The sequence below is a fragment of the Dermacentor albipictus genome, chromosome 1 (assembly GCF_038994185.2).
Source record: "Dermacentor albipictus isolate Rhodes 1998 colony chromosome 1, USDA_Dalb.pri_finalv2, whole genome shotgun sequence".
NCBI lineage: Eukaryota > Metazoa > Arthropoda > Arachnida > Ixodida > Ixodidae > Dermacentor > Dermacentor albipictus.
In genome coordinates this window covers 210,869,122-210,892,905 of record NC_091821.1, presented here as the reverse complement: position 1 = coordinate 210,892,905, position 23,784 = coordinate 210,869,122, and the positions used below count along the sequence as shown (strand labels likewise).

The 23,784-nt window shown below is 49.4% G+C and overlaps 2 protein-coding genes across 9 annotated transcripts in view; one reads left to right on the top strand and one right to left on the bottom strand.

Annotated features, from left to right (window-relative positions):
* Nucleotides 1-23,784, top strand: part of LOC135906628 (protein FAM210B, mitochondrial-like) — a 74,042-nt gene that overhangs the window by 31,787 nt on the left and 18,471 nt on the right. For both annotated transcript variants that reach the window (XM_065438108.2, XM_065438107.1), the window contains exon 2: nucleotides 5,202-5,286. In XM_065438108.2, coding sequence (XP_065294180.1) covers nucleotides 5,259-5,286 — 28 coding nt within the window. In that variant the 5' untranslated portion in view covers nucleotides 5,202-5,258. The remainder of the gene's footprint in view (nucleotides 1-5,201; nucleotides 5,287-23,784) is intronic.
* LOC135906626 (peptide methionine sulfoxide reductase-like) overlaps nucleotides 1-23,784 on the bottom strand; it is a 74,305-nt gene that overhangs the window by 48,951 nt on the left and 1,570 nt on the right. For 2 of the 7 annotated variants that reach the window (XM_065438100.1, XM_065438104.1), the window contains exon 1: nucleotides 9,778-9,909. The exons of 2 other annotated variants lie outside the window; for them this stretch is intronic. Coding sequence is in view for 2 of the 5 variants with exons in the window: in XM_065438097.2 (XP_065294169.1) it covers nucleotides 14,099-14,182 (84 nt within the window). In the remaining 3 variants the exon portion in view is untranslated. Of the gene's footprint in view, nucleotides 1-9,777; nucleotides 9,910-14,098; nucleotides 14,259-23,784 lie in introns of those variants that run through there. 3 more of the 7 variants (XM_065438097.2, XM_065438098.2, XM_065438102.2) reach the window with 3 other exon arrangements.

The following is a 23,784-nucleotide window of genomic DNA, read 5'->3' as shown; positions in this document are numbered from 1 at the left end:
TTGAGGTCATGAGGACTGGGGACGTAACGGCTGAGGAAGCCGCTGAGGCCTGGGCGTATATCAATGGACGTCGGGAAAGGGAGGAGAAGGAACGTTGTGAGCAGGAAAGGAAAGAAAATGAACGTCGGGAAAGGGAGGAAAGGAGAGAAAAGGAACTTCGCGAGGAGGAAAAGGAGGAAAGGAGAGAGAGGGAGCGACGTGAGCACGAGCTTAAAATGAAAGAGTTGGAGATCCGAAATAACTCGCCGGCGCCTAGTCTTACTTCTAATGTTCCAAGAATACGAGATCAGCTTCCACCCTTTGTCGTCGGAGCGGATATGGCCAAATACCTCGTGAAATTTGAGCACGTGTGCGAACGGAATAGCATTGAGCGATCCCTTTGGGCACAGAATCTGTTAGCGTTGCTTCCTGGGGAGGCATCAGACGTAATAACTTGCTTATCGAAAGAGGCGTTTGAGAGCTACAGTGATGTGAAGGAAGCGCTACTGCGGAAGTACAAATTGTCGCCCGAAGCTTTCCGGCAGAGGTTCCGGTATGCAAAAAAGGGCAAGGAGTCGAATGTTGACTTCGCGTTTCGTCTAAAAGCCGACTTGGTGGAATGGCTGAAGGGCGAAGAGGTTTACGACGACCGCGACAAAATTGTCGAATGCATCGCGTTGGAGCAGTTCTACCGTTGCATTGATGAGGATGTCCGGCTCTGGCTGCAAGATAGGCTAAAGGATGTTAAGCTAAACAAGGCAGCAGAGTTAGCGGAAGAGTATTACACACGCCGCAGCTTGCACAGCAACGCAGTGCGCGTAGAAAAAGCTGATAGGAGAGATTGGTTTTCCGGGAAGCCCGACGAACGGAAGCAAATCACGCGTCGCGAGTTTCGGGACGACGAATCCCTTACCAAAGAAACTGTAAGGGAAGGACAGAATGCATCTCAGAATGATGACGATGGTCCGAAACAGCGAAACGAAATGACGCGTTCTTTTGAAAAACGGAAACCGTTAACCTGCTACAATTGCAAAAAGCAAGGGCACATCGCTGCAAGCTGCCCAGAGAGAATTGCTTTTGCAACGATACAGGAAACTCACAAAAACATACGTCTATTGGAGCCCTATGTGCAGGAAATTAAGGTAAACGGCAAGAAGTGCCGAGCACTGCGGGACTCTGCAGCAACTATGGACGTTGTTCACCCGTCTTTCGTCTCCTCGAGTGATTTTACTGGAGAGTGCGTTAGGATACGGCAAGTGGCCGAGAAGGAGAGTGTCTGTTTACCGATCGCAACGGTTATCATTGAAGGAGAGTTTGGGAAACTTAACACCGAAGCCGCTGTGTCAGCCGCCCTCCCGGAGCAATTTTCCTACCTCTTCTCAAATAGCTCGGAGCAGCTGCTGAGGGATCAGGGCAAATCATTCTTTGCCGACGTGGCGTACATGGCCCTCACGAGATCCAAAGCGCGCCCGCTGTCGAGGGAACTTGACTTTGCGTCGGTGAGCGAACAGCGGTGCGGCACACGGACCGATCAAGGTAACTTAAGTGGTGAGCAGGCACGGGAGAGGCAGAGCTCGGAGGCTGGCCTAGGCGAGCGGGTCCTGGAGGTGAGTGGGAGTGACGCGTGCAGTGCTAGCCGCGATAGAGACGCGACGCCGCAATTAGGCGACGCGGGCTCCACACTCGCTCCGGTTTCCGCCAGCTGGCAGGAGCAGGCTGCAGTTGAAAGGGAAACTCTGATTCGCGAGCAACAGGAAGACTGTTCATTAGCCGATCTGAGGAAGAGCGTCAAACGGGGAGTGAAAAAAAAGAGGGTTTCATTTGGCAAAGAATCTGGCTTATTGTACCGCCGCTACACGGATAAGCAGGGTCGCAAATATAAGCAGCTTCGGATTCCGCGAAAATATCGCCGGGAAAAATGAATGACCTCATTTGCTTCCTCAGTGGTATGTTTTCGGTCCAAGTGATTCTAAGGGGACCATTCCATTTGTAATTATTATTGATGATTAATAATTGTTTCTTTTTATGTGTTGTTGATTTGAAAACTGGTTGTTTGAGCCTTGTGTACTAGATCGTACACCTGCCTCTTGTTGCAGCGGGAGCAAAAAGAGGGATAGCAATTTAGTTAGGTTGATTTGAATTATGGCCTTGTCTGGTGTTTGACGGGAGACAGAGGGCACTTGTTCGTGTTGGGTGTTGCCTTTTGCCGGTCGGTTTTGCAAGCTGCAGAACGACCAAGCGGGACCAGTGGCGAGAAGCAAGGTCTTAGGAACGACCCGAGCGGAGCTGGTCAAGGTGCCTTGGCGACGACGCGGTGAGCAGAGCTCCTGTCCTGGCGAGTCGGACCTGGGCACGTGAAGTTACCTGGCGTCCCGACACTGGACGTGAACTTGGACGAGCCTGACGAACGTGCGCGCCCGGCATCCGAGCCACGTGGAGGCAGCTCGTCTTCCCGGCGCCTTATCTGAGGGCGGGGATGCTGTTGTGCCATTACCACAAGCCCGGATTCCGAATCTGCAAGATGCAGAATTTATCCTGCGAGCGCCCAAATTCTCCCTTAAAAAGGCAAGATGCTGAGCCGTCAGACAGCGGTGTCCTGCGGGAGAAGCCTCGGCGAGCAGCGTGTTCGGACGTGTCAGCGTGTGCCAGACAGCCCGGCGCCGCACCTCCCTTTTCATGGAGGTCTCCGCGCGCGCGAACTTTGAACCGGGTGGCCAGCGCGGTCGCTGGTTCGACCCCTCGGACGACCGTCGTGTGCTGACTTTGTATTGGGCCGTTTGAGTGACAATGGTTCCTCGGGGATTATAAAAGCAGCGACGCGCTGCCTGAAAAACAGGATCCGCCGACCCACCGGGAGACAGTGTCGCTCCCGACTGGGGTGAGATGTGTCACGCGTTTTCGCCGGACGTCGCCGTGCGAGAACAGTCGCGTTTGTTGTGAGCACTCGGCCCCAGTGCCGACCCGTTCATGTCCTGTATGATAACCTGTATATAATGTATAAAATCCCTTTCGTTATTCTCATCGACGCCTGGCTCGGAGTCTTCGCTACCAACGCTCTGTCACGAAACGGGTGACGAGCGCTACGGGACCACAAAGCCGTAATCGTGGTGCAGCGGTGCAAAGTTCGTAACACTGTATGAACTCCCCCAAGATGGAGGCGGTTCGGTGAGGTAAGTCGAACTTCGCACAGTTCGATGGCTCAGCAGCACTGCTAATGTCGCTGTCGTCCCCCGTTTGTCAGTAAAAGTCAGGAAACAAATGTGGCTGCTTTGGTCGCTCTCTGTCCGCAGTGACGATGTCAGACGTGCGAGAGGAGAACGGGAGGCAAGCAACTTGTGCGGCTGCTGCTGTTTTGCCGTGAATTCCCTTTCATTTGTGGCTCACTCATCGCACGCGCAGTGGCGGGCTTATACCAGACTCGACATGTTTCAAGTTCGAGGCGGGACAACCTTAACCCGTCTTTCAGCGTACAGCTAGTGGGTGAGGAAGCAGAGGACTTCTGCCCGAATGAGGATACGAGACAAGGGCAGTGCCCCTTGTCTCTGGCATTTTGTGGTGGCATTTGTGCAAGATCAATATAGGCGAGGGAAACAGCCATTGTTTCGGTTTTTGCGAGAGATGTGAGGATAGGGAGTCACCACAAACCAGAAGACACCAGCCTCGCCACTTTCGTGGTGCTATTGCCGTGCAAGGGAGTCTTTGCAATGGGTCTATAGCTAGCAACAAGTCTACAAAGGGGACTGGTCGGTGCATCTTCGTTTAAAAATTCTGGCGTTTTATACGTGCCGAAACCACGATATTATTATGAGGCACTGCGTAGTGGGGGACTCCGGATCAATTGCTGACCGTCTGGGGTTTCTTAACGTGCACCCAATGCAATGTGCACGGGTGTTTTTGCATTTCGCCCCCACCGAAATTCGGCCGCCGCTGCCGGGATTTGATCACGAGCCCACCGGTTTAGCTAACACCAAAGCCGCTACGCGCACCGCGGCGGGTGATACTTCATTTCTTCGGTTTAATAGTTACGCCTACTATGTCTACTAGCGCGCCTTGCCATAAAATGTACATAGCTGGACTGATTCTGTGAGCTGGTGCAAGCGAACGAGAGGGCTACTACCAGCTGAGCACTGAACAAAAGTTTGTGAACCAGGAGCACGTCGAAAAAACCTGAATTTCTTGGTGCGGTCTACGCGTGGAGCCTGGAATTGAGAAATGTAGCCTGAATTTTTATGTAGGCACTTTTGTTGCCGAGGCTGCGCGTTTGTTGCACACAAGCTGGGAATGTAAGCGGCGCCCATCGGCTCGAAATATGCAGAGACCGTTCGAGAAAGATGGAGCGAAAAAAAGAAAAACTTTCACCCATAATTGTTGCAGCGTGCATGCAGACTATACGGACTGTGGACAAGGTGTAAAGGGAGCAGGACGACTCGTCCATGGTATCAGCCTGTGCGCGGCAATAATCATGCAGTGATCAACTCAAAAGAAATCAATGTTTACATCTACCAGCTCTGTATACGGGTGATCTCCTCCAAGAATTGCCTGTTGGAGATCACATAATTATTGTCCTTGAGCTGGATTATATTCACGCGGGCGGACAACACTTGCACACGCAGTCGAAACGAATATTCAACTAATAAAATAATACTAATTAACTTGTTGATTCATCACTTTGCGTCACACATTGCAATTTACGAATTGTAGCCAGTGAGCTTGCAAAGCGTATCCACTTGGAAATAATTTTCGTAATGACACCAGTTTGGAAAAAAGCGCCACAAAACTGTATTTTGTCCTACATTTTGGAAAATAATATCTCGAAACTGGTATCATCCTAGATATTCATTTCAAGCGGACACGTCTCGAAAACACGCTGCCTACTATTAGTAAATTGCAATGTACCACGTAAAGTAATCAATTAAGAAGTTAATTGGTCGTATATGTGTTTCGATTTCTCGTGGTAGTAATGGTCACCTCTTCGAATAATACAGCTCAAGGATAAAGAATTACGCTGTCTACCAGCGGCGATCTTTTTTTGTTGTTGTTAAATCGGGAAAACTTAAATATGATTACTTCGTCTATCTGATTAACAAGATGAGTGCCATAATACTTTATTTTAATAGCGTCATTCGTTTACTGCCCCTTCACCAGCATTTCTTTTTTTTTTTTTACTCGGCTACAGGGTACTTTACTCAAAGAGCATACTTTTATCTCCGTGCTCATTTCAGAGACAACGAAGATATCTGGCATCGACACTCGGCGCACTTTCCACCTTGGCGCCCTCCATGGGCTCCCATACAGGACCGAGTTCAGGTAATAAGTGACTAAGAGACGAAAAAAAAATAGTATACCGTATGCATAAAAATATTGGCACTGTTAGGAACTTGGGTGATTTTGCTAAATTTCCCAAGACCATTGTTAATCACGCATAGTACGCATGTTGATTAAAAAAAACTATAGCAATTTTTTGTGACATTGTATGCAACAAGAGAACATCAAAATGCCAATAGCGCTCAAAGAAGTATTCGGAAAACATTACATTAATGTAACTGACCCTCAAAGAACTCATCACTTCCAGAGTCAAAAGAGAGTTTTATGTAAGGGGACGCAATCCGCTTGCGTCCCCTAATCTAAAACTTTCTAATGTAATTTACTCCTCTTTATTTTTCTTTCTTTTTTCTTGGGGGGGGGGGGTTTATATGGAAGGAAAATAGCAGGCATCGTGCAGTGAACTTGGCGAGCCGGCCTAGTTGTAACGAACCGCTGTCACATGAATTGTTGCAACTGTCACTACACGCGCGCGCGCACGCACACGCACACGCACACACAAGGAAAGAAAAAAGAAAGAAAAAGAAGTAGCAACGGCACCAGTTTTTATATTCTTCATAGGAGGTGTGCTCTTTTTTTTTTTAGACAATACAAATATTTTTTTTTATATAAAAAAGATAGTGAGCGCGACGAACATCAAGATTTTGCAGACGAGTTCCTAGGCGAGGCGGACATATTTTTCCACCTAAATGTGATCTTCAGAAGACGAATTAAAAAAAATCATTAACTTTTTCATGTTTATCCTTGGGGGCGGTTGTCTAAAGGACTATTTTGGAGGCAGTGACATTTTCATGCACAACTATCCTTTAAAAATGTTGAAAATCGCGCCTAATTTGATATATTCATCATCAAATTCCAAAGCTCAATCGAGGCAATATCGGGAGTGAGCGCGTCCCGCTGCACGTCAGACGTCAACGAGCCCCGTAAAGAAGTGTGTGGACGAAGTGGGACGATAGCACGCCGCGGCAAATCCTGACCCGACACACAGAGCCGCACATGCTTGTCGGGGAAAACGTGCCGTATCAGTATAGCTGTCGCAACTTGCCGAGACGTCCGACTTCCAACTTCCTCGCGCTTGTCGTCACGGGGCGTTTCGATCCGATAAGATAGCGGTGCCGCCTTTTTATGCACTCGCCCGGCGCTCGGTTTCGATATTGTTTGGAGTTACCGTTGAAATTCGATTATAGATATCTCGAATATAGGTGTAAATTAGCCATTTATAGACGCCTGCCCCCTAAAGCACTAATAACAAAGTTATTTCATGAATTTTTGTTAATTAGTTTTCCGGGCCTGTATTGACGAAACGTTCTTACGCTAAAAGCGTTCGTGCCAGCCAATAGTGTTGTAAGACATATTATCAGCGAAGACGATCAGCCAACGAAAAACAGCACTTACGAACGAAAAGCTTTGTGAATTAGGCCCCTGAAGCTCACGTAATCAGCGGCAAATTAAGTATGTCCCCTCGCCTAGGAACTCACGTTTGCTAAAGCGCCATGTTCGTTGCACTTATGGCCTTTTTTATAAAAAAGATATTTTCTAAAAGAAAGCACCCTATATATAGATTGCACCTTGCAAACGACAGTTTTGCATCGTGTTGCCAAAGCCAGTGTGATTTCAGTTATTACCATCCGAATATACAGATAAGTGTTCTGAATTGGTTGTGACTAAAGTCCGTAGATTTTAGGTTAGGGTACGCAAGCCGAGGGACGCAAACCGGCGGTCATAGAAAAGAACCCAAACTGAGCACAAAGAAGCACAAATGGCCCACAGTACAGTTTGCGTCCTCCAGCGCTTGGGTGCGGCTTTCGTCCCCTTACCTGAAATTCTCTACTGTATAGGCTCCCTATACAGTAGTAGAATACAATAGAGAATACAGTAGTAGAATACAGTAGAGAATACAGTAGCAGAATACAGTATAGAGTTACTGTATAGTAGACTACAGTAGAGTTACTGTATAGTAGAATACAGTAGTAGAATACAGTAGAGTTACTGTATAGGCTCCCTAAAGGGAACCTATACAGTAACTTTACTATAGTTTTCTAGTTGTCTCCTTTACAATGGCTTCTAACATAATATTGTCGCAGCACTGCGTGACTGAGCCAAAGAAAGAAGTAGAGTGGGCACGCATGACCTCGGCTGTACTCCGCGCCGGCTGATCCTTCCCTGTGGCTTCCTCCTACTTTTTTCTTTATTTGATACTGGGGCTGCAGTTTCTGTTACGGGCGTGTCTTTTCAAAATCGTCTTGCACAAAAAGTGCACCTTTCGCGGAGTTGGCGGGGAAATGTTACGCCCACTCGGGGTTTGTTCTCTTTCAATTACACGGCACGAGACCAGACTATTTGGAGTGAATCTACTGTGCTTGCACGCGCAACGCATGACATTATTTTAGGAATTCTTACGACAGGGGGGGGGGGGGGAGGCAACTTTGGATTGTTGCACTGGCGCGATTTCTCTTCGCCGCGATGCGCGAACTCCAATGACAGATAACACCAGTGATGCCCGCTGACGTTCTCTCTGTATCGCGAGGTGCGTGTTTGCCCCCTCAGACTGCAATGTTTGTACCTGTGAACACTTCTCTCCCTCGCATGGGTTCCTACTGTGGTTTAATCGAGCCCGGATATAAAAACGCGCTCAAGAAAAAATGTGACAGTCCCAGCTGCTCCCTCGTTGTCATCACTGATGCTTGTCAACACTCTTTTGGAGAGTGACCGTTTCAAACCAATCCGTAACTTTGTCGCTAGGACCTAAACTGGCAAGCTTGATGAAGAATCCATTGTCAGCGTCGGAACGGTCGAAATGTCAACTGCCGGAAGGAAATCCAACCCAGATTTCAACCATGATAATTCTGCTGACTTTAAGCGCATGATTAACAAGTCGCTGTCTTCTAGTGAGCAGTGTCTGCTGGAAGCTGTGCTCGCTCGCTACACCACAGTGTCTGATTTTGCCCAAGACCTGCGAGCGTTCCATGCATGCACCACCGGCGTCTCGTATGCAACACCGCGTCCATACAGGGCAAGCGACGTCAATTCGTCAGAAGCCTTATCGCGTTTCACCTTCAGAGAGAAAAGTCATCGCCGAGCAGGTCGAAGGAATGTTACGGAAGGAAGTGATCCAGGAATCATGTAGCCCGTGGGCTGCTCCTGTAATCCTAGTCAAGAAAAAAGACAGCTGATGGAGATTCTACGTGGAATATCGCCGCTAAGCACCGTCACAAAGAAAGACGTGTATCCCCTACCACGAATAGACGACGCCGTCGACTGCGTCCACTCCGCGTCGTATTTCTCTTCTGTTGATTTACGGTCAGGGCATTGACAAATTCCAATTGGTGCACCCATCAGACAAGGAGAAGACAGCCTTTGAAACACCTGACGGCTTCTTTGAGTTCTACGTTATGCCCTTTGGCTTGTGCAACGCTCCAGCGACGCTCGAGCGATTTATGGATGCCGTACTCCATGGACTCAAATAGGAAATTTGAATGTGCTATTTAGATGACGTCATTATATACGGCCGGACATTTCACGAGCACAATCAGCGCCTGTCGGTCGTTCTTGACTGTATCCAGCAAGCTGGCCTATTTTAAACTCAAATAAATGTCATTTCGGTGAGCGTCAAGTCCTCGTACTAGGCTTTCTGGTCGACAAAGATGGCATACGACCAGACCCTGAAAAAATAGCAGCGATTCGCGACTTCTAACAGCCACACACTGTGAAACACCTGCGAAGTTCTCTGGGCCTTTGCTCATATTTCCGGCGCTTTATCAATAATTCCGCACAGCTTGCTTCTACCCTCATGTCTTTCCTTCACAAAGACACCCCATACTTGTGGACTGCTGACTGCGAGTCTGCGTTTCAAGAGCTGAAATTTTTTGTTTACTTCTGGACCGGTTCTGCGGCATTTTGATTCGAAGGTGTCAACTGAGCTGCATACTGACGCCAGCGGTGTGGGTGTTGGCGCTGTGTTTGTTCAGATCGGCGGTGGTCGCCAGCATGCTATTGCCTATACTAGTCGGACATTTACAAAAGCGCAGAGAAACTGCACCGTTACTGAACTCGAAAATCTAGTAGTCATCTTCATTCAGAAGTTCCGTTCGTATCGGTGTACGCCCGCGCATTCGCGATAGTGACTGGCCATCATTCACTCTGTTGGCTCGTTGGGCTGCGCGACCCGTCTGGCCGGTTGGCCCGCTGGGCGTTACGCCTTCAAGAGCACAGCTTTTCCATCACCTACAAGAGCGGACGATGTCATACAGATGCTGATTGCCTATCCCGTCTCCCTTCGCCGCACACTAAGGCTGACGATGATGACTTCGATGACTGCCTAATTTCCATCTCTTCCGCCTTTCCAGACCTGAGTACCTTCGAGAGCGAGCGACTTTGCGACCCTACATTCAAATCTCTACGGGCAGCTGCACGTAAGTCAGCAGGAACAACACCGTTTACTCTTCGTAATAGTTTGCTGTACAAAAAAATAATTACTCAGCTGATGGTCCTCCATTACTTCTAGTTGTGCCCGAAAACCTGCGCCCTGCATGCTGTCCTTCGTTCCATGCACGACGATATCACGTCCAGGCACCTTGGCTTCGCCAGAGATGTTTCTGGAGCAAGATGTGGAAAACAACGAAACAGTATGTCGCCAGCGATACTGTTTGCCAGCGCCACAGGCAGACGTTGACGGCTCCAGCAGGCCATTTGTAACCAGTTAGGACACCGATCGACATTGCCCTTTGAAAAAGTCGGCATCGACCTGCTCGGCCCGCTTCCAAAGACGTCAGCTGGCTACCGCTGGATTATAGTATGCGTCGATTATCTAACTCATTAGATGGAAACGGCGGCACTTCCATCTGCCGCTGCAGCAGATGTCTCTTCCTTTTTGTTGCATCACGTCATACTAAGTCACGGCGCTCCACGGGTTGTCATCAGTGACCGTGGACGGCAATTCACCGCCGATGTCGTTGAAGACCTTTTATTTTTTTACGGCTTTGTGGTTCCGCCTTTCGTCATTCCACTCCTTACCACCCGAAAACCAATGGCCTCACGGAGCGGACGAATCGAACCCTTACCAACAGGCTATCAATGTATGTCACCGCTGACCACAAAAATTGGGACGCCGTCTTACCTTTTGTAACGTACGCGTAAAATACTGCTTAACATGAAGCGCCTTTCTTTTTGCTGTACGCACGCACTCCCCAGAGCTTTCTGTACACTATTCTACCTTTGTCGTGTCAAGAAGATGCTTGAATCGCCCACACTTTGTGTCGAGCTGAACAAACACGTCGACTGGCGCACCTTAGGACGTTGTCCTCGCAAGGCCACAGCAAGTCTCGCTACGATGCCCGGCATATACCCGTCAGCTTTACTCCGGGTGACTATGTTTGGTTGTGAACACCTGTTCGCAACCAACATAGTCACCAAGTCAAGTCAAGTGTCAAGTCATAGTCATAGTCTTTCACGAAAACGGAAGACACTTTGTCGAGACTAAAGTGTGAAACGGCGGAAGCCTGACACCATTGCCAATGGCGATTTGTTGCGTCGGAAACACCACGGAGGCACACAACTCGTACACTGTTATGCGAATGTTTGTTTGTTTATTAAATGCCTGCAACGTCGTTTTGGACGAAGTGTCTGGTAAAGTAGTTTGTGGCGCCTGGAACTGTTGCAGCGCCGTTTGTGGATCACGAGGAAACGCGTCTTCAATCGGGAGGCCACCTCAAGCACCTGACGACAGTGACGTCAGGGCGCACCGTCGAACACACGGCCGCCAAGCGTGCCGATGTGATGAGTCAACCCTCGCAGCGCCGAACCACCCCGACACCCGCACTTGACGCTAGCGACGTCACGCACGCGAGCCAATCAGGAGGCGCCCACCTGCGCCTAGTGACAGTGACGTCACGACACAGAGGAGACCGATCAGGAAGCCGGAAATATGTGACAGTTTCTGCTAATGGCAGATGACCTTGACAATGAGCCATTAAAGGCTTCCGCCTTAAAAATGGATTGTACCGCACGTTTCTCGCCACTTGCACGGGACCATCGGTTATACCCACTCGCTTGAGTGATGTGAACTATGTCGTCGCCAAAGTGACTGCAAGTAATCGCCGCTCAAGTGCGACGTAAGTTGTTCACGTGCCAGAGTCAAGCAGTGCCATCACAGGTCCCTTTAACTCGCTCAGCGAGCTTTGTCTGCCCCCGGGGAAAATGACGCAGCACTGCGCGGCTGAGGCAGAGAAGGAAGTAGAGTGGGCGCGCGTGAGCTCGGCTGTACTGCGCGTCGGCTGATCCTTCCCTGTGGCTTCCTCGTGGACCTCGTTTCCCTCTGTAAATAAACATCTTTCATAAGAATGTAGCCAAGGCAAACATTTACTCCATAAACCTGTGCCCGAAGACTAATTTTGAACCGAAACGAACATTGCAGTTGCATACGCGCTCCAAAGCCGCTGCACTCCTACGATTTGGATTTGTGTGTGGAATAACAAGGGCGGCGACAGACGGTCGATTGATTGATGATGTTTAACGGCCCTAAGCAACACGTGGACTACGTCGCCTAATGTGCACCCAAAGCGCGCGGTATACAGGGGCGTTTTGTATTCGACCTCCATCGCAAAGCGGCTAGTGCGCATACCGCGCTTAGGATTCACGTTAAACAACCTCAGGTGGTCAAAATTAATCCGGAGCCCTGCACTTGACTTTCCTCATAGCGCATTGCGCAGGCACTTGTTCAGGCGTACAGAAGAGCCGACTATACTGTGTTGACAGATCAGTCCTTTGAGAGGAAAAGATAACGATGAAAGTGCGACAAGTTCTAAAAGCCGAGCATCTTTTACTGGCGCGCACACAATAGGGGCAGCGCAAGCGCTACTTCACAAATGAAGCACTGGGCCAGCGCGGTATACACGATGCCTTGCTTTATTCGGGAGCGTGCGGCGCAAAGGAAACGACACACTTCGTGCGTGGTTTGCGTGCGCACGGCGAGCCGTCTTTCACGGTCGTGGGTCAGATGAAAATGAGTCGGACCCGAAGCAGAACGTAAACAGGCCCCGGAACACACAAACAGGTGCATTCATCTGCGCTCCCAACAAACATGCGACAATTGCATCGTTGCAGTAGTTTTCCTCGTTCCTCGAATGTATCATATTAGTACCAGATGCCAACGTTTATCTTCTTCGCTTTCTTGTCGAGTCTATAGCGTTGGCGTTTGGCGACTCTGAAGCACCTAAGCGTATACACGCTGTTCAATTAAAATGATCATAGGATTGTTATGCATGGGGCTGCACTGCGTAAGTTTCCGCTGTCGTTACAGGGCGGAGTTTCGCCAAATTTGCGCACCAGACCGCAAATACTTTTGAGGCGCGTAAATGACGAAAAAGGTCGAGGTTCGTCGCGGCTTCGCCGCTTTGGCAATTTAGCTGTACAAATGTGGCGATCGCACGGGAAGTGCGCACTGGAACTTTGAATAAACGATGCGTTAGCTAGCGACGAATATTTCTTTAAACCCAAGGCCGCTAGTCCGTAGCCTTTTATATTTGCAGTACCATGAGAAACCACCTATATAATATGCAATAACCAGTGGCGTAGCCAGGAATATTTCTCTAAGAGGGGGGGGGGGGGGCACACGCATGTGACCGGTGAAGGGGGAGGGAAAAGGTGCGTTCGCCAGGCAGCATTGTGGTGCAGAGAAATTTCGGGGAAAGGGAGGCACATCGAACTAGTTCCTCTCTCTCTTCTCTACCCCCATCCCCGAAAATCCGCGCCCTTGGCAAAAACCACTGGCGTCATCCGCGCGTGATTTCGGGCTCGACTATCATTAAACTTTGCTGCCGAGTTGGGGGTAACGCATGGGCAACATGCGAGGTACATTTTTTTTTTTTTAAGTCGTTGGAAAATGAGTTGGTGGCCGTCGCTCGTAGGAGGTATACAGCCACAGGAATAACACCAGAAGTTACGTCGTAACTGAAATTATTTAATAAAAATGGACTCAGTTCAATCAGTCGGCACCGTGGCAGGTAAGTGCCATGGTTGTATAAAGAAAGACGATTTGGTAGGACGCGCTCCTGCGTTGACACCACAGGGACGCAGCGAGTACGGCGGTGAGCCATCACACGATTTCAAAGTCTGGAACTCTCGCTCGCGGACGTTGACCGAGAGGAAATGTCACCCGAGCGCTGCTGTTCTTTCTGAACTCTAGTTGACTCGAGAAAGCTGGTAGACTGAAACTGGTGAAAGTGCAATAAATCGTGTCGGAAACGCTTGAAGCATTTAGAAGACTATTCTTCGTTTCGTTGACAACGCTTCAACGCCGATGGCAGGCCCGAAGGAGCGGGTATGCAAGTTGCCGGAAGCATGCGCACGTACGTTCCGACCATCCTCAGACGCATCTGATGTGCATTCTGCGTGCGGTGAATGGTGTCGATATCCGGTACATATACCATTGTATTGAACCTACCGAACAGCCAGGAAAAAAAAAAAAAACACCGGAAAGCTAGAGAACGCCCGCTCCAAACGCTGTTATATGGCGGACCGGGTAGCGCAGTGCTGAACAAACAGCTGTTGACCCCCGCCTTCTCCGAAGCCTTTCCGATGCCACTGACCGGAAGCGCGCGCCAACCTGGACGATCTCAGATCACGCAATGTCCCTACTCAACAACGTGCATCGCCCTCAGGAAAGCCATGGAGGTGGCGCAAGCGTGTCAGACAATCGGGTGAGCCACTGCCAGCTTTATGGCAGAAGGCAGCGTCGCCATCGCGCTGACATCGGCTGTGCCACGCGCTCAGTATAGAGCTGCTTGGCAGGTCAACTCACAGTGGTGTTGAAGTTGACGATACGGTCGTACCACTTGCACGCGCTCATGTAGAGCTCCGTGACCAAGGCTGCCACCGGCGCCATGGGCTGCTGCTCGCTCTCCCGGCAGGCTCTCCGCGAAACTGCCGACGCGCGCCGCCGCTCGCGATGCTGGCAGCCCCCGTGACTTGCGCGACCACTTGAATCACGGTCGGTCTTTAGGGGAGCGCGCGCTTTCCTTCTAGCGCACGCACCCCTCGAGACCGGCCGTGCTTGTATGTTTGCGTTCCTTCCCACCGGGCGTACAAGACGCGCGAGCGCCACGACGTTTGACCTTGTCGCGAGCTCGTCACGAATATGTTGCGTTTACGTAGTGGACCGACGCGGGAAACGGGCCGGTGGCCGTCATTATCGCCGGTCGGGAAGAAGACCATAACTGGCGGCTGATCTGCGGCCAACTATATCCACAAGCGGCACGTTGTTCGCGGGCAATAACTTCGTACAGGAGGCTACGGGGATGTGCTCACGCTGGGCAGTTAATTGCCCTAATTTACCGTAAGATGGAGCTGTTCTTTAGGAACCTACATCATCAGTATAACTGACAATATTTGTGCTGACTTGATTATGAGCTGACAGGCTCTGTATATCAACATAGTATAACAATGATGGTCCTACCTGGAAACGTGTGACTATATCTAGAGCTGTAAACTAAATATATGCTCGCATGTTTCCGTGGACCTGCTACACGGTTCATATTACCGATACAGTCAGAACAGGGTGTTTTCCACCAACAGCTCTTCTTTTTATTGATGCGAATGCGTCAAATGGCTCATTGAACGAAAACTCCGGCGTCTGTCATGAGCGCAATGGCATTTCATTTCCCATTGGCTGCGACGCCCCGTCACGACTGCGCCTCGACGGAGCAGAGCGGACCAAAGGTCACAGCTGCTGCCCTTATAGCACGCCAGGTGTCGCGTGAGGAGAGAGGGCATCGCCGCGACGCCACGTCACCATCGCTGTCGCTCTCGGCAGATGGCCTCGAGCTCCACCACTGGAAAAGCTGGCGCCACCGTCGACGTGACGTGCTAGGAGGGATCACGTGGACATAGCGGCCGCGTCGGCTGCTTCGGGAGCGCCGAAGCGAGCTGAAAACGAGAGTTTCAATTCCCTCGTACGCTAAGGTCCTCATTTCGTGGCGAAATTTTCCCGCTTCGAGTGCCTCCTTTACAACGCTTGAAAGCGCTACAATAGGTAGTGGCTGCCTTTGAAGGCGCGCAACATGGTAGGCTACTGCTCGGTGCCACAATGCCGGGTGTACGCAACGGAGCCCGCAGTCAGCCTTATTCACACGTAGCCGCAGGACAAGCTGCGTGAAGTTTGGCTTGCGAAACATAAAACCGGCAAACATCGGCTACAACTCGAGTATGCAGCAAGCACAGACGCGAGTAAGATTTCTGCTACGGCGCCCGGTCTGCGATGCTCTGAAAACGCGCACTGAGACGCTCGCCCGAGTCCGCTGCCCGACTAATGTCATGACGGTTTGGTCTATGAACTTGTCGATGCTATAGATACTGGCAAGTTGAGTAGAGTGTAAAGGCAGCGGTAAGAAGCACATTTAAAAGAAGCAAGTCATATGGTCATGTTTGTGTTATGAATTAATGCATGCACTGGATTACAAAAAAGGAGCAGCGGGAAATTGCACGCTGAGAACACCGATAAACATACAGTGCGACGCAACTCGAGAAATATTGAAAGGTCAAAGAATTTAGAAGAAAAAAAAAAGGTTGAATCGTCGCGATGGCACATCACAGTCCCCGTAGGCGTCGAAGTCTCTACAGTGAAGTTATTTTTGAACAGCTCTGATAGCACCCACGCAACAATGGTTGCCTGTATACTGTCAAATGCTCATATTCTGCGGCCTAAAGCTCATGGCACGGTGCGAAAACGCGCGCGCGGAGAAAGCGAAACCGTGCGCGGAAAAGCATCCAGACGCGCCGATCGCTGGGAATCTGCGCGATCGCTGCATTGAGGCTTAGTTCTATTACGCTCCATTTAGTTATACAAACACTATAAGAACATATTTCACATAGCTTGCTCTCAGCGTTTACCTACCTTTCACGCAAGAAGCCGGTTCGGGAGACTCCATCGCGGCGACCGCGCGCAGTGGCGTTCACTGTACGTGTTCGGTAAAGAGATAGCCTCTGTAAACGATTGTGTGCTTTCAGTTTGCCCAAGATTATTATTTAGACAGTAAAAAACTTCTCTCGTTTCGAAAGTACTTACAGAAATGTCCGGGAGAGCTCGCGCGTGGTGTTTTCAGTGAACGCTGACAGCAAAACCTATGAGGAGCGCGCCGCGTGATCCCTCAAACTACGCCAGCGAGGCGCTTCCGCTAGATGGCGACTCCGTAACTCCTCGCCGCCAATGCGCGCGTTCCTCGTCCGCGCAAGCTCTCGCCTGCGTTCTAACTATACGCCTCGCTAAGGCCCAATCAAAACGCGTCAAGCGTTTCAACGCGCTCACTTGCCCGCGGGGAGTTCGTAAATCGAAGCACCGCTCAGCGGCGTTCAATTGGACATTAATGCGTTCGCATTCACAACTATGGGCACATTCACACCGGCGACTTGAGGAGGTCGCGCGACCATTTGCGACTCGCGACCAAAAAGCGACCGAAGGCGACTGATGTTCACACCGGCAAGCCCGGCTGAGCGCGACCCGCAAGTCGCAATCCCGGAGATTATCGTTCTCAGCGAGAACTCTCGGAATCCACGCGGAATTTGAACGCGACGCCGGAGGAGGCCGGATGTAGACACACGAAAGATCACTTCCGGTGCGCACTGATTGGTTTATCAGTTTTGCGATCACGGTCGCGCGACTGAAAAATCGCGCAGAGAGCGACTGGCCCAAAATGGTCGCTTTTCAAGAAAGGCGACCATTTGCGACCATTTGCGACTGGTCGCTTTGCGACCAACTTGGTCGCGCGACCACTGTCAGTCGCCGGTGTGAATGAGCCCATAAGTGCTTAGACATACTGAGATTTTTTTTTATATTAGAATTCTTTTTTGTGTTCGTTCGCTTCCGAACTCTTCGAGTTTTCTTCTGCCCGCACTGTTGCTCAGTTGACTGTGGCGTTCAGCCGCTCAGCACGAGGACGCGGGTTCGAACCTCAGGTGGTCAAACGTAATTAAAATCCAAAGTAAAAATTGTGGAGTTTCACGTCTCGAAACTGCACACTGTACTGCGCAGTTTCGAGGCGTGAAAGAGCGCCACAATTTAATTTTATTTTTTTGCTTGTTCTGTTCATAAGTTGGCCTGTCGCTGCACAAATATATTCAGCGTGATTTTAATTAAGCGATAAATGCCTTCTGAAGCAACCACGCTAGTAATATTATATACTGAGGAGTCCTGTGTCTAACCACCTTGAAATGTGTTCAAGTCCTCGTGAGGCTTCACATCGAAAGAAAAATATAACAAATCTGTGGTATGTGGGCGCGCGTGTACGGTGACTATATGCTAGTGCTGTCGTAAGGTACAACATTTAATTTTTCCCTCCACCCTTCTAATGGTTCCCTGGGTTAAAGAGTGGTCAAAAGTATAAAAGTTGCGTTGTCGGTAGTAATATTTCTCTCCCATAGCTTAGCGCATCCACTTGATTCTTCACTTTCATTCTATGATTTTACGAGCCACAACCACGATCCGGTTATGAGGCATGCCGTACTAGTGCGGGACTCGGGATGAATTTTGACCACAAGGTGTTCTGCGTTATTCGGCACGGTTTAAGAACATCTTTTTAAATCGCGGCGTTTAGCAAGCAACAGTCCTCAGTTGGTCACTCTGCAATGCACTTTTTTTTTCATTTGTTTTTAGTTTTCCTGGCGTGTACGACCTGCAAATAAGGCTTCTGGCTGGCTCGTTTTCTGCTTGCTTCCAAATCATCGCCTTGTCTGGTATTTTTTTTTCATAATTTACACTTGTTTTAAGAAGGCAAAGGCGGATATTGAGCATTAAAGATAAGCTGGGTTTTAAACAATAGCGAAATGAGGTGCACGATAATCAGCGTGCTGCACTACATTGGATTTTAAAAAATCCGCTTCATTATAGAATAATGCTACAAGGGAACTCGTCGTGGGTTTCCTATAGCATTTGGCTATATGATCAACTGGATGCGTCACATTTACTTTTCACAAGCTGGGTTTTATATGAGACGGCAGTGGCTTTAATCGATGACTGACAGCTATCACAAGAATCTGTTAAATGCTCTGATATAGAATCGCTATGGCATAGGTTCAAAAAGATTGTATTCTATTGCATAACCAACTGCGCGCCTACGAAAACAAAGAAGCAAAAAAACACATAACATTTGGATTATTCGCCCACATCATTCACGCTAAACGTAATATAGAACGCTTAAGAAAAGCACGGAAAACGAAACCTAACCGTACATATGCAGAGGGCCTTTGAACTGCTATTTGTAGTATGAGAAGCCAGATAAAGGCGGTAAAAGCATAATACCCAACTAATATCCTTCCCAACTTTCTAAAAACTGCTGCCCCCCCCCCCCCCCCCGCTAAAAAAATTCTGGGAATACCTTAAACCTAACAGACACAGCGAGCACCCAGTTCGCTCAGAAGACAAGCTCTGCGGGGCAGAGTTTTTGCCGTTGACAACGGAAACATTTCACACGTTAGCTCTTGCAAAACAGCTCTAGTAATCGAGCGAGGCTTAATTATCCTTTTGTTAAATACTAACACTAAAAAAATTCACCTACGATTACGATACTCCCTAAGGCGAAAATTTGAGCGCAGCTCTGTACGTGTTTTCATTTCGCGATATATATTGGCTGACGCGGACAATCTGTCTCGTGCGGCACGTTGCAAAAGGAGCTAAGTGTGGCGCGACTGCCTCGCTAATCGGGAGATCACGAGGGGCAGCGCGTGGGTGACGCGCGGGCGCGATTCACAGCCGCCGCGGCAGACAGACCTCCGCTCATGCCGTGCTTTGTTTCCACATGTGGTATCGGTGGCGTCATCAGTGAACAGACGACGCGCGCTACTCTGGCGCCATCTCGTAGCCATCGTCGCCGCAAAGCCCGTCTTGCGCGGCACTACGCTTTTCTTCTCACGCCCTTTCGCCATAACCTCCTCCTCCGCTTTTCGCTTCATGGTTCCGCTGCACTCTGCTCCTCCGCTTTCCTTCTCGCGCTCTCTTCCTTATCGCCGTCTTTCATCGCTCGCTCCTTCATCCTTCGCTGTGTTCGTTCGTTCGGTTATGAGGACGCCGATGCTCGCCGCAGGAACGGACGCCCAAGAGCTGCGCTCTAAAAGGGAGTCGGACCAGATCACGTATCCCTAACATATTTCTAAAAAGATACGCAGAATGGTTAGCCAAATACCTGCGCTTAACGTTAATAAATCGTTAACAACATATGTTCATTACCACAAAACTGGAAAATCGTGATAATGATCTCAGTACACAAATCAGGAAACAATGCAGAAGTCTCCAATTTCAGGCCCATTATACCTAACCAGCTCAGTCAGTAAACTTCTAGAACGAATAATCCTCAAGCACATAACCACATACTTCGAAGAAGAAATCATCCTATCACCTTGCCAACACGGTTTCCGTAAATGACTGTCAACTGCCACTCAGCTGCTAGAACTAATCCACGACTTCTCTTTCAATATCGATAACCAAATACAAGTAGACCTAATTTTACCAGGTTTTCACAAGCTTTTCACCGTGTCTCGCACAGAAAGCTTATTACTAAAATCGAATCGACATATAGGGAGTGGTGCGATTATTACCTACACTCTTAAAACTGTTGCACCCTTTGGGGTGTAAATTTGTCCCAGAACAATAATCGTCATCTGCCTTGCTTGCGTTTCCTTTCCTGAAAACTCGGCGCCCGCTACTTTCCTGTCGAGAATGCTGCGTCACACTGATAACGCGCATGCCGTTCGTGACTGGGAAGTACCGGGCTCGCCGCGTTAGAGAAAAGAAACGCGGGCAAGACGGATGACGATTATCGTTGTGGGACAAGATACGCCCCAAAGGGTGTAAATTTTTCTAAGAGTGTACATTAAAGATTACCTAACTAACCGATTACAATTTGTAGAAGCTCACCGTCATGCCTCGAAATTATCTCCTATAACATTTGGTGTGCCTTAGGGTTGTGTCTGGGCTCCTGTTCTTTTTAAAATTTTTTATCAATATTTGCCATCTAACATACGCATAAAAAATTATGTTGTTCGCGCACGATTGTTATACTATACCAAGAAATTAACTCACCCGAGGATCACAGCTTTAAACCAGGCGTTGGACTCCGTTTCTAGATCATGCTGTTATTGGCAAGCGATCCTTAGCGCTGATAAATCCGCTGTCTTAACAATTACGAGACCCGCCGTGGTTGCTCAGTGGCTATGGTGTTGGGCTGTTGAGCACGAGGTCGCGGGATCGAATCCCGGCCACGGCGGCTGCATATCGGTGGGGGCGAAATGCGAAAACACCTGCGTACAGTACTCACGGATTGAAATAGGACATTCGGAGCGCGTGGCCGTCGCTACATGCAGCGCCCCCCGTGGATGCTCATGGAACCAAGATGCTGCATTGTGGTATAGCGCGAGGGGGAGAACATCTACAAAGCAGAATTGCTCCTTCCGGTCGCCAAGGGGCCGGCTTGTGGTTTACCACACTGCCTGCGTGGCGCTGCAAGGCTTGCGCGTTCGTGTTCCGACCGAAATGGTTCGGCGGTGCGCATTGCTCGTTTTGCGGCGGCGTCTGCTTGCGCATCTTGCTTGCGCGTTTTGGGCGATGCGGCACGCATGCTGTGCAATTAAGACACAGGATTCAGCTACGTGATAGCGCCGTACGTGCCTTCGTTGACATGATAAACGCTTGCACAAAAGAAAAGGAAGTTTATTTCGTCCGTTTTGTAACGACAAAAAAGAAAAGAAGCTGTCACATGCCCGTCCTCGTGCAACATTTAAACGAAGTCTCAGTATTTTGTTGGTTCGCCCCTAGCAGCGAATACGGCGGCCATTCTGCATGGCATGCTTTCGTAGAGGCTATCGCCCAAGGAAGAAGGCGCTAGCTTCTCCCATTCTTCTTGAAGAGCCGCCCACAGGTTGTCCGAAGAACATCTGTGGAGCGGCCGACGAGACAGGGCCTTCTTTATTTCAGCCCATACATTCTCAATAATATTAATGTCCGCACCTTGCGGAGGCCAGTTCAACACCATCACACACTTGTCTTCCAGCAGGCGAGTCACGGATGCTGCGGTGTGAACTGGGCTCCGGTCGTGCTTGAAGTAAAACAAGCCGTCCTTAAATGGGCCAACCAGGGCGTACGGCATAAGGACGGTGTCGAGGAGGTCTAAATTGCTGCGGCATTAAAGCGGCCGTCCAGGCGTACAAGCAGACCCAAGCCTTCTTTGTAAATACACCCCCACACGTTGACGCTACATCGACCGCTGCTTGCAGCACGATGCAGATTTTGGGGTGTCGAACCTGGCTGAAGGAAGCGGAAAGAACACAAGACATTATTTTACTTCACTGCGATTGATAACTGCGACGACAGGGGTCTGGCTCTTGAATGTTGGCAGAATGCACTGCCTTTAGTGACCATTTCTACGAACTGCTTGTGCCCAACCCACGAAACAAGGCGCTGGTGAAGTTTTTTGGCGTGCGCTCTCTCCTCGTGGTAGCGGAGTGCACGGAATATAAAACCTAGTTTTTGATGAAAACGCATACCTAGCCGCTACATACCATCTATCCCATCTATCATGCGCTACGGGAATGTAAAGAAAGATAAACATTGGCGGATTTTTTTTTAGTGAAGCTGTGTAACCCCCGATTTGTGAAGGAGTCCACCTGCCTCGTGCTTCGTGTCCTCCACGCTCGCTGCTGCTGGTCCCATTTTGATGTAAACGTGCTCTCGTCCGTAAAAAGGACATTCTGCCACACTGTAAAGGCCTGATGCTCCTGTGCAAACAGCAGCCTTTTGATCCTGTTTTCTGAAGACATGAAGGGCTTAATCGCCGCCACACAACTACGAAGGCCACTTGTGTGAAAGTTCTCGCGTACTACTTGTGTGCTGGCTGCTAGCCCCAGGTCATTTCGTATTTCTTTCGCCGTCATCTTCGGGTTTCGTCTCGCTGCTTCAACTATACACTCGTCGTCAGAGTCGGCCGTCACCTTTGGTCGGTGTCCTCTGGGCAGATTTGTCAAGCAAGCATCCGTCCTGAAAGCCCGCACAATCCTGCTCCCCGACGAGCGGGGGCGTACGGTCATATCGGCGATTCGTTGCTGCGGTAAACCTGCTGCAGACAGTCACAATCTGCATCCGTTTCGAGATGGGTATGCCTGGCATTGCTGGTCGTGTCTGAAACGGAGGCGCGTCTTGTGTTCGCGATATATAACTACCTGTGGCGCGGCTTCTGCTGACGTCAGTGCGACCAACGATGCCGGGTGTTTTCATTTCGGGGCTGAATAAAGAAGGCAGCTTCTCGTCGGCTACTCCACAGGTGTTCGCACGAAATAAGCTATTCTTTTGTACAGATGTTTATCACATCTACGAACGCACACAAGGCGCAATCTCGCAGCGGAATCCCGTGTCTTGCTTGCACAGCATGCGTGCCGCATCGCCAAAGCGCGTGCAATGAGAGCGTCGTCTGCTCGCGCAGGTGTGCACCGTCGAGCCATATCAGTCGGCACACGAAGGCGCGCAAGCCTTGCAGCGCCACACTGGCAGCATGTTAAACCACAGGCCGGCTCGTCGGCCACCGGAAGGAGTAATTCTGCCCCGTATATGTTCTCCCCCTCGCGCTATACCACAATGCAGCACTTTGTTTCTATGGGCACCCACGAGCGGCGCTGCATGAGACGACGGCCACGCGCTCCAAATGTCCTATTTCAATCCGTGAGTACTGTACTTAGACTTAGGTGCACGTTCACGACGTGGTCAAAATTTCCGGAGACCTCCACTACGCAGTACCTCATAATCAGAAAGTGGTTTTGGCACGTTAAACCCCATAATTTAACAATTACACAGGTATAATACACAGGTATGAGTTTCAGTACCCTACACAACGTCCAACTAAGTCGAGTTTTGTAATATAAATACCTTGGTTTGCTACTACCCCGCGATCTTAGATGGAACTATCACATTAACAGCATCACATCAACCGTCCTAAAGCAACTCTCCTTTCTCAAAAGACACTTGCGTCTGGCGCCACCTGAAACCAAACTCCTACCCTTCAGAACATTCGTTAGAACAGTTCTCAAATATACAAATATAAACTTTCAGACTCACCGACCAAATTAATAAAAAAAGGGCTAGCCTTAGCCTTGAAAACAGAGCGAAAGTAGCACGATTAAAATTCACGTACCAGCTTCTCACAACCAGATAAATATATACACTACCAGAAACATTTCTATAACGTCAGCAAGGCCTACACGCAGCAAGCACTTTTTTACACTTACTAAACCACGCACCATTCTAACTGCCTGAACTATCGTATACTTTCCAACAGCAATAAAACATTGCAATAAATTTGACCCATTAACTGTTAACACATTCGCTAGACCACTTCACAACGATACTCGAGGAAGATTTACTTGCACTGCGCGACAAAGCCACGTTACTATAGAATTTCTGAAGCTGTCTGTAACTTCTAAATAGCTCCTTACTTTGTTCCAGTAATTTATTAT